This window comes from Odocoileus virginianus, chromosome 27 (genome assembly GCF_023699985.2).
Source record: "Odocoileus virginianus isolate 20LAN1187 ecotype Illinois chromosome 27, Ovbor_1.2, whole genome shotgun sequence".
Taxonomy (NCBI): Eukaryota; Metazoa; Chordata; class Mammalia; order Artiodactyla; family Cervidae; genus Odocoileus; species Odocoileus virginianus.
The window spans coordinates 23,379,423-23,402,021 of NC_069700.1; the positions used below are offsets into that span (position 1 = coordinate 23,379,423).

At 42.9% G+C, this 22,599-nt stretch overlaps 1 protein-coding gene across 1 annotated transcript in view; it reads left to right on the forward strand.

The window, feature by feature from the left end:
- Positions 1 to 22,599, forward strand: part of TNFRSF21 (TNF receptor superfamily member 21) — a 67,232-nt gene that overhangs the window by 652 nt on the left and 43,981 nt on the right. The window contains exons 2-3 of the mRNA XM_020912297.2: positions 16,464 to 17,115; positions 18,633 to 19,127. Coding sequence (XP_020767956.2) covers positions 16,464 to 17,115; positions 18,633 to 19,127 — 1,147 coding nt within the window. The remainder of the gene's footprint in view (positions 1 to 16,463; positions 17,116 to 18,632; positions 19,128 to 22,599) is intronic.

The window sequence follows — 22,599 nt, forward strand, 5'->3', positions numbered from 1 at the left end:
CTGGGTGGGTCCCGGTTTCGGCACGCCCAAAAAGGAACCCTGAGACCCACTCTCAGGCGCCCCCAAAGCGCCGGCTCCCAGCCAGGCGGCCAGCGCGCTGACACTTGAGTGGGGGAAGGGGAGAGCCCACCATAAAGGAAGCTGAATTTCCCCCCGTTTTTCCCCTTCCCTCGTTTACCTGTGGCCGGGCAGGTAAGCGTGGAGGGTGGAGCTGCTTCCTTCTGCACCAGGTCTGCATTCAGCTCCAGGGCGTGCCCTGAATGTAGCTAGTTCTCTCCATCACTTATATGGCCAAAGCCTGAAAGCACCTTCGACCCAAAACTTGTCCCCAACTTCCCCACATCCCTTCCCCGCCTTTCCAAATGTTGGCGGGGGGATGGGATGAGTTAGGTGGAAGAAGAAAATTGATCTGAGATCAAACTCACGAGCCACCGTAAGCATCCGTGCTTATCCTTCTGTGTCCGTCGGGAGGATGGAGATTCTTGGCTAAAAACCGAACAAAAACAAAAAATCGAGAGCCTGTTTTCATGGCAAGGCCGTGTCAGGGAGAGGCAGGCTTGCTGTCTCCTTCCCGAAAAGGGCTTAATGCCCGGCCAACCAAGATCTCTTAGATCCCAGGGCACTGCAGTTGCTATGGCCTGGGAATTCATCCTACAGACACTCTGGTTCCCTGTGCGAGGGTGTGTTTTAAAGGGGAAGAGAGGCTCTAAAGAAAAGTTTGGTGCTGTTCGGATTTATAATGAGGCAGGTCCCAGGCTCCCTTCAAAGACCCTTTTCTGCCCATTCTATAGCAGTGGCACAGTCAAGATTTGTGTCCTTGACACAAGGGTGGTGGATGGTGGGCAGTAGGCTGGGAGGGTCCTTGAAAGCAGTGAGCATGGATTGGACAGTCGGTGTGAAGAGAAACCCATCTAAGTCCTGGGAAACATCGAGCCTAATATCAGTGGAGGTAGGTCTGTCCTCAAGCTGCCTCCTTGTCAGTCTTGGATCTACTGCTGTACACCTATGCTCCCCTTGGAGTCCACTCCTGGATTAAGTCTTAGGTCTGTGCAGTATTTCATTGACTTTACATTTCTGCATGAGATGCGTAAAGTAAGGTCGTGGTGTAATCAACGCATAGGTTGCTTTAATCTCCAGAGAAAGAGCCCAGCTCCTTTTCTGAAATCTTTAAATCTGGTTGACCTAAAAAATTGTGCACTGGATTTGCAACTGAAGACTTGAGAAAGTAAGTTTGTCTTTTTTAAAGTAATTTATAGTGGAGCTTAGATGCAATCTTGAGATATTAACTAAAATGAGAGTCCTTATTCTCTTGCTAATTAAGATAGAAAAGTTCCACTGCAGTTCATGGAGTGGCCTGGGGTTGACCCCTTTGTCCTGAAGGAAAACTGAGAGGGTGGACAGGGGTCACCAGGGTGGGGAAGCAATGTCTTTTATTTTTCCCGCTCTACAAGCTACAGTCTTTAGCCCAGGCATGGATAGCATATGAAATGATGATCTCATGGTTAAGACTCCAAGCTTGGGCACAGGTTCCATCCTTGGTCACGGAACTAAAATCCCAAATGCTGTATAATGTGGCCAGAAAAAAAAAATGATGATGATTTCATGACATTGTTTTAAGGACTCTTTATCCCATTGGGATTCTTGGCCCTGTGAAAATGACAGACTTCAGGTACTGTGGCTCAGGTCCACATGGCAGCATGCTCAAGGCACACTGGGGCCATGGGGGGGGGGGGGGGTAGTGTCTTCATCCTGGTTTTCTGTTACTCCTCTTCTTTCAAATATTTTCTCTTTTAGAGTGAAGATACTTGTTACTGTCATCATTTTTGAGTCTTTCTTGTGATGACAGGCTAACTGAAAGAGAACTTACTGTAAGCTTTAAAAAATCTTTTATGTAATATATATACAGCATATAGCATGATTATCGTATGTATCAGGTGCTTTATAGATAGTACCTATCTTAGTCCCAACATCTCTGTGAAGCTGGTGGGATGAGCTCCGTTTTCCAGTTGAGAAAATGGAAACTGCAAAAACTCACTGGCCATCCTGGGCCACCCAGCTCCCAAGTGTTGAGGGCACTGGCGCTGGGACCCAGGATCGCTTGGCTCCCTCTCACGACTCACTGCCTCCCTGCTGTGCCACTCTGCAGGTTTCACAACTCCAAATTGCCCGATGAGGAAATGTAACGAGAGAAGACTCTCTGGGGGAGAGTTGAGGCTGGGAGTTTGGTTCGTTGCAGGACACTGATGAGAACTGCATGAATGCCTTTGAAGGAAAGCGTTCTTGCTGCTTGCACTTCTGTTTCTGATGTGTTGAGATGTCTGCATGATATTGGAAAGTAAACCACACACTGAAAGGCAAAATATTGTGTGTTTCAGGCCAAAGATCTGGAGAGCAGATGAATGAGACCTTGAGGTTTATGCCAGTGTTAAGAAATGCCCTAGAATGGGCTCACAACAAGAGATGTCTCTTGCCCTCAAGGAGCTTGCTTTGACTGGACAGATAGAATGTTGGCAGTGGGGCAGACAGAAGAAAAAGGAGATGTAATTGAGAAGGGAATGAGGTCTGAAATTTTAGAAACCACTAATCTGCATATATTATGAATTCCAGATAGAAGGACAGTTACTGTAAGAGCTTTCAGCTGAGTGCTTGCCTAGAAAGTCCCACATATGGGTGTTTGTCACTGTTGTTGAGACTGAATGTCTTGGTGCTGTCTCCTGACCTTTCCTTATTAAAGTTAATTATCTAGCATCCTGGCATTTGACTTTGGCTATTTGACTAGATTGGTGTAGAGTAGCTGGTTGGGGCTGAAGTCCTGAATAGCTTCTAGACCAAGTGACAAGTTCAAGGAGAACTTTGAATTAGAGCTACTGTTATATCCAAAAGGTTTTCTCCCTTATGTGCACCTGAACTTCACAGTCCTAGAGGGTGAAAGCTGCAAGGGAAAACTTGGAGGGGAAAAACAGCCTAGATGGGGGAAGTGAATTATTTTTTCATGTTAACAAACCTACATTGAGCGCTTACTCTGAGAGGCACTGTTCTTCTTAGTGGAAACCCAGGGATGAATTAGAACTTGAATCTTGCCCTACAGGTACAAAGTAAATGGTGTATAAACGGACATGGCTGTCAATAGTACTGGTTGAGTTTCACACTTTCAGAAAGAACCCACAGATGAATGTACTATACTCAAAGTAATACACAAAATGTGATGGATGTTAGCATCTTTAAACTACTTGAGGGGCTTCTGTGGAGGTCCAGAGGTTGAGACTTCACCTTCCAATACAGGGAGTGAGGGTTTGATCCCTGGTTGGAGAGCTAAGATCCCATATGCCTCACCACCAAGAAACCAAAACACAAAAACAGAAGCAATATTGTAACAAATTCACTAAATACTTAAAAAATGGTCCATATAGAAAAACAAAATCTTAAAAAAAAAAAAAAAACCACTTGAAGAAATTGTGGCTTTTGGTCTGAAAGTCAAAAGAAAAATTTTTGTAGTCTCAGAATAACTTCTATTAGTCTTGGTAGAGAAAATGACTCATGATCGCACAAGTCAGGTATGCTCACCTGTCCTGGAAGGCAGGGTTTCCCACACACCATGTGAATCTCCGATCCCTGTTGTCAAACTGTATAGGATGGGATTGAACTTTTTCATCTGAATTCTCAGCTGTTTCTAAAGGCACATGGCTGAATCTGCCGCAAGCCCAGCACAAAATAAATAAACAAACCTACAGTGTAAAGAAGACACACAGGCACATCAGATCAGCAAGAAAACATTTCCTTACCATGGAATGCATACTACCCAAAGTTGAGAAAATACCAGGAGTAAGCCGGCCTAGATCTACCAACTTGCTAAACTGCATATTTTAGGGTGGCTAAATTTGGACACGGTCTTTCCAGCTGGAGGTGGTCAGCACAGTTAATACTGTATTTTCCAACACCATTTGCAGCAGGCCCCTTTCTCCAAGTGGATGGAGTGAATGGGCGTGGGTTCAAGCTGACTTCAGCAGGTGCTTGCATCCTGTCTACTTGTAGATCAGAATGGGGAGAAATCACTTTTCAGCCTTACTCTTGACTGTGAGGGTGAGAGGTGCAGTCTCTTTAGAGACTCCAGGGACACTTTGCAGATCGGTTTTGTGCTCATCCGGCCCTTTGCAAAGCATGTAAACTATAATCGGCTTAAGGGAACTTTATTAATTGTGTGTGTGTGTCTGTGCAATGGGAAATGGTCAGAGGCATCATCAGATTATTCCAGGGCCAGAGTGAATTGAGTGACTTTTTGTCAACTGCAGTGCCTCTTTTTACAGGAAGCACTGACTCTGCTGGCCCTCTTCCCCCAAAGCAGGCCTGGCAAAGCCTTGGTGATGCCAGGTCACTTGGCAACTTCCTGGAAAATTCAGGTGCTTCTCTTCAGTGACAGAAGTCTCTCATTGCCTTTGGGCTTGTGCCTGATGACCATTTGGAATGGATTCGGTCTGGAGCATTAGGCGCAGATAATGTCTGTTGGACAGAATGAAAACTGAAGCTGCAAGAGGCGTTATCTTGGTCCCCAAGTTGGATCCCCCTTTAGCATTAGTAGGACACTGGGCGTTGTAGTTGGAGTAGCAGCTGCTGAACTGCGATTCTTTGGGAAAGGGGCGAGATGGTGAATAAATACTGGCCATGCCCCAGTGTTTATATTTGTCAAATACCAGAAAGTAAACAGGCATCCTAAATTGGCTTGTGTGCTGCCACCTGGCTTCCATACCACCTTCCATGTCCAGCCTGAGTCCAGGAGAGGAGAGGAGCTGGGCAGAGCTTGTAAGTAGAAAGGGAACTGGCTGATGTCAGCACGTATCTGTTCGCTCATGGGGGCTGTAGAAAGACGGGGCTCACGGATGTTTAGGCTGTTGCTTCAGAGCAGTGGTGATCTCACTCTTCTTTCTCTTCTTTACGGCCACACCAAAGAGTAGATACGTTGGATCTTAGTTCCCTGACCAGGGATCGAACCTGTGCCCCCTGCATTAGAAGCATGGAGGCATGACCACTGGACCACCAGGGAAGCCCCGTGATCTCACTCTCCTTGAGAGATGATGAAGACTGCCAGGAACAGTCCTTTCTCCTAGATTCTGGAAAAAAATCCCACATGTCAGCACCCTGGCCGTGAAGATGACAGGTGCTTGTGTGGTGGGAAAATTGTGCTCAGAGTGTCTTTGGGGTATGGCGCTTGGAGCCATTTGCAAATCTGCTTTGGGAAAAGGAGCCTGAGTTGAATGGATTTAGCAGGGAGGAGAGGAGTGAGATGGGTTCTGGAATCAAATGAGCAGCAGTGGCTCTAAGAGGGCTTTGGTCCTGATAGAGGGGAGGAATATTAAGATGAATCATTGATTTGATAATTATCAAACTTCTATTTATTGAGCACATACTATTGACATTGAGTTGAATAGCTTCTACAGATGATCTCAATAGAACCTTCAAGTCCATGAGGCAGTAGCATTTGCCCCATTTTACAGGAAATGAGGCTTGGGAGAAGCTATGGTCAAGAAATTGGCAACTGCCAGAGCGAGGATTCAAATCTAAGTCAGTCTGACTTCATACACACTGCTCTTTATGTCAGGGTGTGGGTCGGGCACAAGCAACCTTAGTTTACTGGACTTTTGTTTCCCGTTAAAGGAATACTTTTACCTAAGAGTCGAACATTCTCTTTCCACTGGGTGAGCGGTTCTGCCCCATGGTGGCATGTGGAAGTTTAGCCAAAAGGGCTGATTATAACATAAGAGCAACCTGTGTGTGCGGATTGAAAGGGAAGGGCGTGGAGCCACTGGCAAGCAGTTTCCTATGGTGTGACTCTGACTGGCAGTGGTTCCACAGTTAAGATGGAAAGATGCTCTTGCAAATTGAAATGTTATAAATAGGGAATAGATGCTGCGCTTTCCTGCTCCTGGGGTCATTTTGAAAAATATTTGCCTAGTGAGTAACAGTATGACATGAATTCTGCGTAGCAAGCTAGTTTCAACTCATCCTGAGAACTCGAGGACCTCTCAGGGTTTCCTTTGCTGCCAGCCTGATTATTTGTACAGGATCAGTCCACAGGCTTGCATCATCTGTTACTGGTGTTTTCTTTGTTAACTTTTCACTTCAGGTCTCTTAGAAAGTGGTTGAGCTCTGTGATTTGCACAGTGTCGTCTCATGTGAGATGTTTGTATGCGGTTTATCACGTGTAGAGCTCTCTCCTAAGGGAGCTTTTCAACATGTCTTTTCATAGATTGTAGATGCTGAGTAGACTAAAGAAAAGCAGAAGGTGAGAAGAAATTTTATCATTGCTCCTGGGAAGGAGGTTGGCATTTTGATTTCCCAAAGAACCCTTTTGAGAAGGATTATTATTTTCTGATTATTATCAGATACCATCTTAGGTATGGCCGGGTCAGCATATCCAGGATTAAAAGAAGCAAGAGGATGAGGAGGAAAAAACTCAAGGCAGATGGTGATAGGTTCCCAGAATAATCTAACTGCTTGTTAGTCACTCCTTGCTCTTTACTTCTGAAAGTCCATGGCTTCTTTCTCTTCTTCGGTTGAAATCTTCTGTACCTGGTCCAGGAGAAAGACCCGATTAGATGAGGTTTAGGTATGCTTCCGCATACAGCATGCTCAGGGCCAATGTTATTGGCCTTTTCAGCTTCTTACAGATGACAGACAACATACTGTTCATCTTTGTGTTTCCAGCCCAATGCCCTGACACACAGTGTTTAAGCAATAAATGATTGTTGAATGAATTCCAGAAGGATTTTGCTCTAAACTAACAGTTCATTCATTCTGGACAAGATAGAGTGTAGTGGGAGCTTGATCTGAGTCTCAGTACTTTGAGCTATATCTCAAGGGTGTTTGACTTACTAACAAAGAACATTTTATTTTTTACTTTTTACTTTTTTTTTAGTCTCATCTGGGGTCACACCCATGCCCCCTGCAGTGGAAACAGGGAGTCTTAACTGCTGGACCACCAGGGAAGTCCCATGATTTCCTGGTTCTTGAGTTGAGTCTCTGATGGTCTGATTGATTTGAAGTGGTGGGTGGGGAAGGAGCAGATAAGATTGGGTCACCCAAAGTTTGGATGTGAATTTGAGGGGCTGTGCTTCATGTCTGTGCAACCTTCTTGCCTGCCAGTTTTTATGCCAACTTCTTCTCTGGTTGGCAGTGTGTTGAGTCATCTTACTGTCGTTGGACACTTGGCTGTTGTTCTCATTGTTTTCCTGCTGCAAGCAAGCAGCACTGAGAGAGTTGTCTGTGTACAAACCAGTTGCTCTTTTTTCCTTTGGGTTGTTCCCAAAAGTGAGGTACTTTTGATGTGTATTCCCAAAAGTGGAATTGCTGGGTCACAGGAAATGAATGAGCCATTTTATGGCTCTTGCTGCATGATGCCAGATTGTCTTTAGAAAGACTAATTCATTAAGATTGTCACCAGCAACCTATAAATGTACCTACTACCCCACAAGCTGGCCAGCATTGAAGTTTATCATTTTAATTTACTTATGCTGCTTTAATAGAGATATGTAAAGGTCCTTGGTTGTGCAAATTTACGTTTCAATAGTTGCAAGGGATATTATCAATTTATCCATGGGAAACTCAGTAGTAAAGAATCCACTTGCAATGCAGGAGACGTGGGTTTGATCCCTGGGTCAGGAAGATTCCCTGGAGAAGGAAATGGTAACCCACTCCAGCATTCTTGCTGGCAGAATTTCATGGACAGAGGAGCCTGGCGGGCTACAGTCCATGGGGTCACAAAAGAGTTGGACACTACTTAGCAAGTAAACAAGTTATCCTTATAATTATTCTGTCTCCACTGTTGAGAGCAATTTTTGTTAACCTGCTTTGTGTTAATTTTTTACATTTTCGATTATAAGCTTTTATTAGCTGTATATGGCATAGTTATTTCCCAGGCTACTTTTAATGTTTTTATATTTTATAATGCAAATATTTTGGTTAGTTTTTTTTTTTTTTTTTTTTCTTCTTTTTTTTTCTTAGTGACACCACAAGGCTTTTGGGATTTTAGTTCCCTGACCAAGGATCAAACCTGTGCCCATGGCAGTGGGAGCCCAGAATCTTAACCACTCGACCACCAAGAAAGTTCCACTTTGAATTTTATATTTGATCTTATTAATGTTGGATTTGTTGACATTTCTGGACTTTAGCATCATGGTGGTGGTGAGAACTACATCAGTGTGTTGTGCAGGATGTTTGTACTCCTGGTGTGAGTAAAGGATTTCATGGTCACATAAGTTTGGGGAAGTCTTGGGCTCAACTAAGTCACCATTTTCTGCAGCCCTCCTGGGTTGAGCTGGGCCTCTTGCAGCCTTCATGAGGTTGCCATGAATTGTGCTTCTCCAAGAGAAGACTCCAGTGAGGAGCATTTCCTAAACTTCTAGGCCAGGGGTTAGTAAACTTTATCTGTAAAGAGCTAGATAGTATTTCTGACCATGTGGACCCTACCATCTCTGTGGACACCACTCAGATTTGCCTCTGTGCTTTGACAGCAGACCTAGGCAATGCCCAGAAGAGTGGGTGTGGCTGGGTTCCAAGTCAATTTGATTTGTGGACACTGAAATTTGAATTTCAAATCATTTTCATGTATCATAAACTTTTATGTTTCTTTTGATTTTTTTTTTTTTTTTACCTAACTATTGAAAATGGGAAAACTAACCTTAAGCCTGTGGGTTATAAAAAAGCAAGGAGCTGGCTGGGATTTATTCACCCATGTTTTAGACCGTAGAATCCTCAACATCTTGTGGGACAAGATCAGGAAAATTCCCTCTGGGAATAACTTTCCCTCCATCCGTCTACAGTGTACCAACAAATAACGAATTCTTTCTCCTCCTGTGTTTGCTCATTTGCTTGGTACTGTATATTCTAAATCTGTCTGGAAATGCCAGTTGGTTCTTGGTTCTGTTTTACCTCCTTGCCATGCAGTCTGTATTTTTGGTTTTGTGGCGGGCTCCAAGCCTAGTAGGGTATGTTTTAGGATTATAGTTTTTTTAAAATCTGGAGTCTTTGACACGCTTATCAGGAATTGGTTATTGGTGTATTGTTGTTGTTGTTGTGTTAAATAAAAGGAGGCCACACCTTTACTTAACTACTGTTGTAAAAAAACAGGGATTATTGTTATTTTTATTGAATGAAAGATTCTTTAAATTCTGTAGTGCTTTGCATTTCAGAAGTTTCATACATATGAATTCTTTTTTAAAATTATTTTTCATTTTTGACTGTGCTGGCTCTTCCTTGTGACACTCAGACTTTCTCTAGTTGCACTGCCTGGATTTCTCTTGTGGCATGCAGGCCTAGTTGCTCTAGGCATGTGGGATCTTTAGTTCCCTGACTAGGGATCGAACTCGAGTCCCCTGTGTTGAAAGGCAGATTCTTAACCACTGGGCCACCCAACCCAGGAAGTCCCTCCTATATATGATTTCATATAATTCCATAATAACCCCTTTTCCCCCCTTCACCATATCATTTCTCCCCTTTTCCTCTTTACACTGGTAACCACTAGTTTCTTCTCTATTGATCTTTGTGTTTTAATTGGAGTGTTTTGAAAAGTTGTCTAATCTAATCCCAAGGGACTGAAGCTAAGCTAGAGTACGATCATAAATAGAAGGAATGATGATTAAAATAACATTCATGAAGAACTACCTTGTGTCATGACTGTTTCACCTGCTCTTATCTGTAGTAACAATTGTGAAAACAATCCTAGGGTTGTGATCTTTTGTATTATTTTTATTGTATTATTATAAAAATTATTTTTAGCTTATTATTTAATTGTATTATTATTATTATCTCCATTATACTAATGAAGAAATGGAGACACAGGTTAAACTGCTCTCCCCCTCCCCCGCACCCCCATCAGAATCTGGTAGAGCCGGGCTTGCTCAGATGCTTCAGGCTAAATTAGGTTTTGTTTATACAGGCTAGAGTTGCTGCCGTGGCTGGTGGTGGCAGTTTTGCCAGGTTTAGTGAGGGTTCTGTAAATTCTTCACCTTCACCACTGTCTTATTTATAACTTGGCTTCTCCATGTAAGCGGGGTCTTAGCCTATACAACTAACTGTTGTGATGGGTGATGGGTGGGCTTCCCTGGTGAGTGACTCAGATGGCAAAGAATCTCCTGCAATGCAGGAGACCCAAGTTTGATCCCTGGGTTGGGAAGATGCCCTGGAGAAGGAAATGGCAACCCACTCCAGCATTCTTGCTGGCAGAACTTCATGGACAGAGGAGCCTGGCGGGCTACAGTCCATGGGTCACAAAGAGTCAGACATGACTGAGCGACTAACGTGACACAACAATATTGTGATGGGTGGAGGGTGATGTGTTTCCATGGTTCAGGCCCCTGAAGGCTGAGTACGCACACTCTCCTGCATTATAGGTTCCAGGGGAGACAGCATCCGGGTTGGTTCTGTCTTGCCTTTTTTTTCCCTTTCCCCTTCATCTCCTCTGAGCTTGCCTTCCTCCGGTCCTGTCGTCAGCACATTCTAGCCTCAGCTTTCTCTGGATTCGCCAGCTTGAACGGCAGTCCCTGCTTTTGCCTTAGCAACAGAAGGCTTTTTAAATCAAAGAGGATAGTAGACGGTGCCAGAGTCGGCCAAATTTATATAACGTAACTGGTAACAGGTCTCTCTCTGCTTTGCAGAAGGTTTTTGCTTGGCACCTTTCTCTTGGTACATTCTTTTTCTCCCTTCAAATCTCTAGAATTCCCAGCAGTCAGTGCCTTATGATTATAGATTTAATGTGCTGCGGAAAATAAAATGGTCAGAACTTCTGGGAGTATCTCTACTCTGCCTGGCTTTTTGCCACATGAGCATCTATTCGTATGTTTTATTTTTCTAAAGATGTTTTTGATGTAGACCATTTTTAAAGTCTTTATTGAATTTGTTACAATATTGCTTCTGTTTTACCTTTGGGTTTTTGACCTAGAGGCATGTGGGATCTTGGCTCCCTGACCAGAGATCAAACTTGTAACCCCTGCATTGGAAGGTGATGTCTTAGCCACTGGACCACCAGGGAAGGCCCTGTTAGTATGTTTTATCCTCACCATGTTTTTATAGTTACCATCTCAGGAATAACTTGTTTCCCTTAGTTATCATATCCAAGGAAGCTGAGATTCCTTTTGACATATTAGTTTTAGGCAGTATTAACAATTTTTCTATAGTAAGCTCACAAGCAGTCTTCCTGCTGATCCATTATGAATAGACAAAAGTTTATCACTGCCTTGAGTTTGCTCATTTTCTATGAAAAGTGATTGAGATTTGATAGGGAGCAAGAATGACAAACACGTTCACTTAGAAACTGCACAGGCTCTTTCCCTCATTTGTTAGAAGGATGAGGTCATGGGATAAGAATTGTTAAAGATAAATAAGCATCAGGACCTTCCTGGCAGTCCAGTGGTTAAGACTTCCAATGCAGGGTGTGTGGGTTTAATCCCTGGTTGAGGAGGTAAGATCTCACATATCTGGTAGCCAAAAAACCAAAACAGAAAACAGGAGTAGTATTGTCACAAATTCATTGAAGACTTTAAAAATGGCCCACATAAAAAAAAAATAAAAATCTTAAAAAGAGAAGGAAAACAAACAAAAATAAGTGTCAGCATTCTGATATATATTAGCACATCTGGTGTTTCTTGGGTCCATCTCTGTGTCCTAGAGTAAGAGTGATATAACAGGACAGGTGTGATGCACGTCATCAAGGTGAGTGTGGAGACCTTCCCTCCTTGAAAGGTGCTTTATGTCCTGGGTTTTCCCTTTTAATCAGTTTGTAAGCATTTGTCGTGCTTCTGTATCCTGTGCAGTGTGGAATGGTACACTGATTTTTGTCCATCTGTCATTATTGTTGTTGAAATAAGCGTCCTCTAAGAAGATGAAAATTTTCGAATAGCTAAAGTTGAGATCAGGATGGGACATAGGTGACTTCTGGAGAATAATCTTGTTCCAGTGCTTACCATTCTAATCACCAAGTTACCCTAATCTTTTTATGAAATGAGAGCTATTTTATACTCTTCATTTTCTTGTCATCTTAAGCACCACCCAGAGCATAATTCTTATAAGCCAGTTACAGTTCTGTGAAAATGGAATGATATCCTTAGGGGCTTTAGAGGTGAAACTGTAATATTTACCCTTACACGAAGGGTGTCAGCCTGTTTGAGATATGGTGACTACGTGGTGGAGGCATCTTGGCTTTCTGTCACTTGCTTTTATACCTGTGTTCATCCCCAGCAACCTCCTCCACTCCCACCCTTTACTTTGCTGCTTCTAATTAATTATGGTCTACAAATCCACTCATTCATTTAGCCAACACACCCTGGTCAGGTATACCATGTATTGAATACTGTCCTTGAGGGCTTGGAGAGCATCAGCATATAACATAGATTCTATTGTTATCCTCATGGAGCTTGTGGTCCAGAGGGGAAGACATACTAAACAGGTGAATGTATAACTGCAGAATGATGGTTGTCATATAGGAAAAAAAGGAATAGGGGATAGATAAACAACAAAGTCTTACTATATAGCATAGGGAACTACATTCAATATCCTGGAATAAACCATACTGGAAAAGAATATGGAAAAGAATGTGTATATATGTATAACTGAGTCACTTTGCTGGACAACAGAAATTAACACAATGTTGTATTGATAAATCAACTATACTTCCATAAAATTTCAAAGCAAAACATTTATTAACCTAAGGAAAGGGCTTAAGGGGCGAATGGGAGACCTGTTTTAAGCGGGGGAGGGGAGAGCAGAGTTGGGATTTTGGAGGAAGTCCTAACTCTGGTCAAGATTTTGCATCCACCCTAAGTCACGTGGGGGGCCACTGAGAGTTTTAAACAAGGTTGGGAAGGATTAAATTTGGCATGTGAGTTGGAATGAGTGCTCAAGAAAGGAAGCCACATGCTCCATCCTCTGCTAGACTCTCCAAGGAGGTATGAGTGTTGCAGTGAGGGAGCTCCTGGTCCCTGCATTTTTGACGTTTCTTTTGATTGTTCAGCATAGGGATTGGCAGGCTTTTTTTGGTTGGTTTGTTTCCCTTAAAGAGGCAGATAAGTTTGCAGCCGTATGGTCTCTTGCAGTTATCCATCTCTGCCGGTATAGCATGAAAACAGCCATGGACAATACCTAAATGAATGCCTGTTGTTGTTTAATTACTAAGTTGTGTCCAACTCTTGCGACCCCATGGACTGTAGCCCGCCAGGCTCCTCTGTCCATGAGATTTCCCAGGCAAGAATACTGGAATGGGTTGCCATTTCCTCCTCCAGGGGATTTTCCTGACCCAGGGATAGAACCCCATGCAGGGATCTCCTGCATGGCAGGTGGATTCTTTACCACTGTACCACCAGAGAAGCCCAAATAAGTGCCTAGGTTCCCATAAAACTTATTTATAGGAACAGATGGCATGCGAGATGTAGTTTGCTGACCCTTGGCTCAGAGGATGCTTTGTTTATCATTTCCATGGTCTTCATCATTGAGGTGGTTGAGCAAGGGAGGAAATGCAATCTACGTGGTTGTCCCTGGCCTCGAGCTGCTTATAATCATTATGGGAAGATAAGTATATACACTTTGGAAGTCATCAACTAACATTACAAAGCAATATGTAATTAGGCACCAACATGATGAACAAAAGAAACAGGAAATGTGATGAGTTTGCTCATTGGCTTGGAATGAGTGTCTAGGAATGGTTGTAAAGGCTTTCTGGAGAAGGTGGAACTTTGACAACCCACAGACACCTTGAAGTTGTATACAGCTTGAATTGAATACCACCTAGTCTAACCTGCTAATTTTACAAGCATGTAAACCCAGGTGGAATTAATCTTAAGGCAGAGCCTGGACAAGAACACAAGTCTTCTATTCTCTAAATCTTTGCCCAGGTATTCTTCTTCTTTCAAGTCTGGTCCTCCCACAGTCTGAAAATACCTATCTAGTAAATTCATAGTAGTAAAGAAGAGAAGGCCTGAGAGGTTCCAAGTTATGGATTATATGGTGGCTTCTTTGGTCCTTGAAGAAAGGGGTTCTTAAAAGACTGAGAATAGCATGGTTGTAGCTGTTACTTGGGATGAGAAGGAAAGAAAAGAGAAACTAGTGTGGAGTGGGAAGGGAAGGAGGTAAATATGGATTATAGAAAGCTACATGGGTACACTGACGCGTGGACAGGGAAGCAATGTACATGTCCTCGTAAGAAGAATCCCTGAATTCTTTACCGTGTGCATGTTCAAAGGCATATCCCTGCTGTCAGAGTACTTGACTGCTATAAAGAAGGAAGTAGCCTATGTGCTCTGATGTGGAAAGATTTCAGTGATGCAGTATTAGAAGATGAACAAGTCATAGAATAGTGGGTATGGCCTTTCCCCTTTATATATGTAAACCAAACCCAAACCCAAGGTAGCCGAATTGGCCAAGTGAAAGCATGTATGTGTGGTGTATGTGTAAATGTTCAGAAAATGATCTGAAAAAAAAAAGAAAAGAAAATGGTCTGGAAAGATGCATACCATAATAAAGAGAGTGTTTCTCTGGGGGTAGGTGGCTTTGAGCAGAGACTTAAACATTTCACTCTATTTCATAATTAGTAGAATGGTTACAAGGAATAGTTAGGGAACGTGGGTTTGACATGTACACACTGCATATTTAAAATAGATTACCATTAAGGACCTACTGTACAGAGAACTCTGCTTAATGTTATGTAACAACTTAAATGGGAAAATAATTTGAAAAAGAATAGATAACATATATATGTGTCACTGAATCACTTTGCTATACACCTGGAACTAACACAACATTGTTAATCAACTATGTGCCAATATAAAAGAAAAAGTTAAAAAAGATGTTTATTTTTGTTATAAATAATGATTTTAAAAGAGCAATATTAAAATAATAAGGGAACTTTCCTGGTGGTCCAGTGGTTAAGCTTCATGCTCCCAGTTCAAGGTTAGGATTCTCCCTGGTTGGGGAACTAAGATCCCACGGGCCACACGGCACAGCCAAAAGAAAAAAACAACAGAAAGTGCCAGGCTGGGTGAAAGTTGGAGGGAAGGATCTGACAACTGAACTGGGTTGTCTCCAAAGTGGTTCTGGGAATCACAGGTGATTAGAGCCTAAGGGGGCCCATCTTGTTTCAGGAAATCCAAAACTTAGTTGGGGATCAGAATCATTGGGAAAGCTTAAAATCCAAATCAGACCAAAATAGATTCCTGGCTCCATTGCAGATCCACGTGATCTCAGGTGCTGGGCTGGGGATGTGGATTTTTAAAAAGCTTCTCAAAGTAATGTTGTTGTTGCAGTTGAGGCTTTGTTTGAAGCTCTGATTTGATTCCCCTGTATCAAGGAGAGACGGAAGAATCTCGGTCATAGAGAACCAGCCTCAGGTTTTCTGGCTCCTGTTCTCAGCTTTTCTCATTGACTGTGTCTCTTGATTTAGATGATTTCTGTAACATCAGCTTTCAGGCATCATCTCAGTTTGTTTTTACATTTTATAGGGAACTTTCTTAAATGTTTTTTTTTACTTTAACTGCCCTCCTTCCCATGCTTTCTTCTTAGGCTTTTAGGTGGCTGCAGGCTCCATTGATCATGGCCTCAACAAACAGGAGTTGCATCTAAAAAGCATTAATTCTGTTGTTTAAAGCGCATTCAGGATACCAAGGGCCTTTCTCTGATTTACAAAATAAAAACAAAAAACCATTTAGCTTTGTAAAGACAAAACTTTTGGGGAAAAAAATCACACTTTGTCTATTGGTTAACGCCAATTGGGTCACCTGTTGCTATGGAAGTAGCAGCTTGAATATTTGTCATCCTGCCATCTCAGCTGATTTGTCCAGGTATCAAGAAATGGCCACTCAATATTTGGGTTGTAGCAGGAAGACACTATTCGGCAAGTTACTTTCCTCTTGCATTAAGATTTTATCTGCTGTGTAGCCTTTTTAATATGAGTCCCGAAGTGCTTTCACATTCATATTCTCCATTGATTTTATAATCAGTTTGCAGCTTCATTTTACAGATGGAAAAAAAGAAAGCTGAGGCAAAGGTCAGGCAACAAAACCAAAACTTTCCAGCCAGGAGATCAGGCCCCCTATGGAACTGTAGTCTGTTTTTCTCTCTCTCTCTTATGATATAGCTGCTAAAAGGGTACAGTGCCGGGGATTTCCCTGGTGGTTCAGTGGTTAAGAATCCACCTTCCAATGCAGGAGACTTGGGCTCAATCCCTGGTTGAGAACTAAGATCCCACATGCCACCAAGCAACTAAGCCCCTATGTGCCACAACTAGAAACCTGAGAGCTGCAACTGAGACCCGATGCACCCCAAATAAATGAATGAATATTTAAAAAAAAAAATGGCACAGAACTGGTCAGACTTTTAATGGGAATGATGATGGTCGGGTAGGGATTGTCCCATCCTTTCTCCTCCTCTTCCTGTGTAACATCGTCTTAGCTTTTGTCCCTCTTTTCCCCCCTTATTTTTTCTTTCAGCTTGGATTCTTCAGTACCACCAGGGCTCAACCAGAGCAGAAGGCACCAAGTCTCATTGGCAAATACCACCACGTCGACCGCATCACCGGCCAGGTGCTCACCTGTGACAAGTGTCCTGCAGGAACCTACGTGTCCGAGCACTGTACCAACATAAGCCTGCGTGTCTGCAGCAGCTGCCCCACGGGGACCTTTACCCGACATGAGAATGGCATCGAGAAATGCCACGAGTGTAGTCAGCCGTGCCCCTGGCCGATGATCGAGAAATTGCCTTGTACTGCCTTGACTGACCTCGAATGCTCTTGCCCACCTGGCATGTTCCAGTCGAATGGGAGCTGTGCCCCCCACACGGTGTGCCCCGTGGGCTGGGGGGTGCGGAAGAAGGGGACAGAGATGGAGGACGTGCGGTGCAAGCAGTGTGCTCGGGGGACCTTCTCCGATGTGCCTTCCAGTGTGATGAGATGCAGAGTGTACACAGACTGTCTGAGTCAGAACATGGTGGTGATCAAGCCGGGGACCAAGGAGGCAGACAACGTCTGCGGCCCGCTCCCGTCCTCCTCCAGCCCCGCCCCGCCCTCCCCTGGCACAACCAGCCTTTCCCGCCCTGAGCACACGGAACCCCACGATGTCCCTTCCTCCACTCTCATTCCCAAAGGTAACTTAACCTTGCGAATTGTGTATGTGAGGAAGGCTTCGAGCCCTGTGGAGTGGTACCAAGAATGGGCTGGGACCCATGATGCTTTCTCCATCTTGTCTATTCCCGAGTCACCCCTTGAAGATGGGGGCGTGCCTTTTGTGGCTACTTAAAGTCTAGCTCCCGTGGACCTATTGGAAACATTGAGACTCAGAAGTGTGAGCTATCAGGGAGTAGTAAAATATCTGAGAACTAGGTGACATCAAGCTAGAAAATTAGAACCAGGAGAAACAAGGTCAGTGTGTAGCCTTAGGGAAATCACTGAACTTCTGCAGGCCCCGGTCACAAACTTGTCAATCATATGACACCGTAAATGAGTGATCTGGCTGTTTTAAGGTCCCTTCGGATTGAAGGTTTTCTAACACCCAGTCAGTCCTGGGGAGCCACAGACTGAAGCTCAGAAGGAGAAGGGGAGAAAAATACCACGACATCTGGAAGGGAAAAATGAATGTTGGATCCGAGGGAATCCGAGAAAAGGAAGGTCAGGTAGGAGTGTCAGGGAACAAGCACATTTGTGTCACATTGAGGTAACTAGCATTCACATCTGGAAAAGAGTTTTCTTTTTTTCCCAAAGGACTTTATGTCCTTCATCAAGTATATCCCAGTTTTCCTCAGAATTCATCTTGAATCTCAGGCCAGAATAACATTTAGCTTTTATTTTCAAATTCCTTTTGATTGAGTTTAATTTTTATGAGATGATGGCCGAAAGCTGTCCAGCGAGCTCTCACGCGTGGTTATTATTTGACCTTCTGATGAGACCCCATAAGGAAGACCTTCTCACAACCACTGCTGGAAATGAAGCAGCCTCCTCAGAGAGCTCCTGTGATCTCTCCAGGTTTCCTCAGGGGTCAGGTCCTGTCTCTCGGGACTTGAAATCCCTAGCTTTCACTCCTTAATGGAAAATTGCTTGTGGAATCTTCTTTGAAAGCAGTCCACTAAGCTGCCTGCCCAAATCTTGCTTCTCTGTTACTAGCACATTCTAAGGAAGTCCTGCTTTATTTTGTTCACCGAGTATCCCATCAAACCTTTCTCTGGTCCAACTTAGATTGGAGTTTGAACTCTTTCCTTTATCTTAGTCATGTTTTCCGTTTTACCATGGCATCATGAAATAGCCAGTTGGTGGGAGAGGAAGAATAAAGAAATTAAAAGACAGCGGCATTCAGTTGGAAGTAGTTTTCTAATAATCAAAACAATTTAGAGTTGACACTTCTGTGAAGCTCAGGCGCTTGGTCCCTGAGGATTCCCTTGCTGTTGGTAGGAGAAAATGAGTTTATCTGTTAGGCTGAGTTTTAACCTCTCACATAAAGGCATTGTCAAGGTCTTTGTGAAAATGTACAATATCATTTATCCTAAAGCTCCATAGGTCATCTCTTCTTGGATTATCTGACCTGGTTTGGAGATGACTAGGAAGAGAAGGGAATGTGTAGATACCCCACATATAGAAAAGCTCTTCCCCCTCCTTACTCTTTTTTTTCTAGGCATCAACTCAACAGAATCCAACTCTTCTGCCTCTGTTAGACCAAAGGTGCCAAGTGGCATCCAGGAAGGGACAGTCCCTGACAACACAAGCTCAGCGAGCGGGGAGGAGGGCATGAACAAGACCCTCCCCAGCGTTCAGGTAGTGAACCACCAGCAAGGCCCCCACCACAGACACATCCTGAAGCTGCTGCCGTCCATGGAGGCCACTGGGGGTGAGAAGTCAAGCACTCCCATCAAAGGCCTCAAGAGGGGCCACCCCAGGCAGAACCCACACAAGCATTTCGACATCAACGAGCATCTTCCGTGGATGATTGTGCTTTTCCTGTTGCTGGTGCTGGTGGTGATAGTGGTGTGCAGTATCCGGAAAAGCTCGAGGACGCTCAAGAAGGGGCCCCGGCAGGATCCCAGTGCTATTGTGGAAAAGGCGGGGCTCAAGAAATCCACGGCCCCCACCCAGAACCGGGAGAAGTGGATCTACTACTGCAATGGCCACGGTGAGCCTGCCAAACTAGTTCCGAAAAGAGATTCCACCGTTTTGGGAATCTCTTTTGATACCAAGTGCTGTTTGATCTGGTTGTGATAGGAGAAATCAGCTGGTTAGCATGCGATGTCGTAATGTTCGGAGAGAATGGCTCATCTATCCCGGTTCCCCTGGGCATTTAAAGGACAGTATTTCCCCAAATGAGACGCGACAGTGACCTTTAGGGTTTTTGTTCGACTTTGTCGTTTAACAGGTGAGGGGATCAAGTTCAGAGAGGTTTGGCTGCCTTGACCCAGGGGAGTCAGACTTTGTTTCAGTGAAGGTGGGACTGAATCTGTATCTCCTGATGAGCCTGCTGAGAAAATAGAGGGAGGAAAAAGGCAACTTGTCTGAACCTTGCCTTTAGGTTCCTATCACTTTACCCACATGTATTTTTCCCCCCCTTATATTTCTTAAGATCTCATTTCTGTCGGGAAGATAGGAAGGTTTTTTGGGTTTTAGCCACCCAAAGCTGAGTATATCTTGATCACCTGAGGCTGGCCCCATATCTTTTACCATATCTTTTACAGTGTGTATGAGTATGGGCTGGAATATTTCAGTTTTTTCTCTTTGGAGGGCAAAACGTAGCTTGTGAAACTTGTCCTAGTAGCTAAGTGTGATCTGAAGACTGCAGTTTTCAGACTGTGGCAGTAAAACTTCCATTTCTTTAATATTAAATAAGATTTCAGCCCACGTTTTGACAATCCCATTCAGGATCTTTCTCCTTAAAGATAAAAGTGTAAAGCTTAACTTCCTGTAAAGTGGTTTGACCTTTTGTATTGAGTCTTAAAATTGCTTATACTCTTTGGCCCAGCATTTCTATTTCTGTGCATTTGTCATAAAGATATAAACCAGAAATACTAAAACAAAACAATTTAAGCCCAAGGATCTTGAACTTTTAATTTAACATCATGTATAATAAATAAAAACCAAAAGTAATCAAAGGGTTGGTTTTAGGGAAATGACTGAGTAAATTGTGGCATATCCATATTATGACTATAAATGTTATGTTGAGGTTGAGGATTATGAAATTTTTATTTTGTTTTTTACCCATGACATGGGAAAATGTTTATACTAGATTAAAGAATAGAAAAAGCCACCATACTACACACTTTATATAATATAATCTTAGCTATCTTAAAACTTGGGAATAAATTCAGAAAGGAAATATGCCAAAGTGACAATGAAGTTTCTTTCAGTTTGGTGGTGTTTATGTGGATTTTTCCCTTATTAGTTTTGTTTTTTACCCAAATTTTCTCTAATAAGTCCATGCTACACTTATAATCAGAAATGTGGGGGAGGTTTAAGAAAACAACTCATTTTATTTCCCTTTGCTAATTTGTGTGAATGTCAAACCAAGTGAAAGAATGGGATGAACTTCCTACTTGGGGTGAGCCTGCGCAGACTTGAATGAAACAGCCTTTTGCTGGCAGCTGAAGAACGAAGACTCCAATTCTCCCTTTTTTTAAAAAAAATTATTTTTATATGGATATAATTGCAAAAACACGAAAAAATTGCAAAATCAGTACAAAGAATATCTATATTCGTGTCCCCAGTTGACCTATTGCTAACATTTTGCCCTTCTGCATTATTGCTTGCTCTTTTTCTGTAAAAATATATATGTTTTATATTATAAAATGTGCCAGGTAATTTATTTATGTATGAAATGTCATGTAACATAATATATAATATATAGGTAATTTCCCTGATGGCTCAGATGGTAAAGAATCTGCCTGCAATGTGGGAGACCTGGGTTCAATCCCTGGGTCGGGAAGATCCCCTGGAGAAGGGCATGGCTACCCAGTATTCTTGCCTAGAGAATTCTATGGACAGAGAAACCTGGAGGACTAGACATAAAATAGTTTTTCTGAACCATTTCATGACCATTTATGGCAGATACTTCAGTGTTTATTTCCTAACAATAAGGATATATTCTTAAAGAATAGCACAGTTTTCAACTTCAATAAGTTTAACATGGATGCAATATTTTAATTTACCATGCATATTCCCCAGTTGTCAACTGACCCAGTAAAAGGCCCGTGATAGACAGTATACTTTTTCCTGTGATATTGGATCTTGCCTAAGATCTGATATTTCATTAAATTGTCCTTTAAGCGGCCAGGCAGAACCTTTGTTCTAATATATATAGTTAGCAGAAAACAACGTACCCATCCTGTTCAATTAAAGAAGCGATTCCATTCTTTCAGTAGCTGTGTTTATGGATTAGATTATGGACAGCTGTATTTCTAAAAGTCTCTTGCAGTGTAGTTTTCAGAATTCTTGAGAATACAGGAAATTATAGGAGTAAATCTAGTCCAGCAACACAAAGCAATTTAATACAATGATCTTAGGCGTTTTTATGACCACTGTAACCTTGTAAACTACTATGTCTGTGTCCTTGAAACAATCCTATTTTGTAGAAAGAATGGAAGTGCCAAATCAAACAATACCTGACCCTACCTTCTGAGGAAGCAGAGCTTCAGCAATCTGCTTTTCCAGCTAAATCACAGTCATCTCATTCAGATGTTATTATCTCTTTCAGCAGTTTAACCTTTTTCCCTGGGATTTTAACCTCCCTGGGAGGTTTATATTTAAGATTATTTTTTTTAAAGGAAGATCTCTTCTTTCCAAATTGCTGTCCTCAAAGGTACACTCAGGTAAAATCCCATAACAAAGAGAGCTTCTGTTTCAGAAAAACCATTCCAGGTGCTCAGAGAGGCCTCTGTTAACAATGCCTTGTTGATCTGATTGCAGTGAGTTCTGGGCATTAGATAATCCTGCATAGTAAGATCATTTTCTGGTCCTTATCCATTTCACACTGAATTGTTCAGAAGGATAAGGGTGAAGATGAAATCGCATAGTCCTGGGTGTTCTGTATAAGAGGTCATGTAAGACCTCACTTACCCTTGCTCGCCTTAAGCAGGTGGTGCCGTGTTCCTGAATGCCCTGTAGACCCCAGCACTCTGAAGCCAGGCTAGTGGTTCCCACCTTTCTCATCAACAAGAGCCTCTTTTCTGGGGGGTTCCACTCACCATTTATGGATTTGTGGTTTTAAAGTTGAATTCCACAGAACTACCCTACTTTCATGGAATCCTAGTGCTGGAAACTCAAGATGAGGTTTTATGTGGCCAGGAGGAAGGGAGACTGAGAATGCTGTGGCATTTTGTGAGTTTTATATATTTCTTTCACTTCTAAAGTCATGGCAATTTTATGTTTGGCCAGTTGGCACTGTACTCCTTTGGGCTTGGTCCAGTGTGGGAGAATTGGTCTTTGTTCAAATTTTTATTCATTTATTTAATTTTGTTTGTGCAGGATCTTCCTTCGTTTCTGTGCGAGGGCTTTCTCTAGTTGGGGCGAGCAGGGGTACTCTAGCTCTGATGCACAGGCTTCTGTTGCTGGTACTCGGGCCTCAGGAGTTGCGGCTCTCAGACCCTCGAGCACAGGCT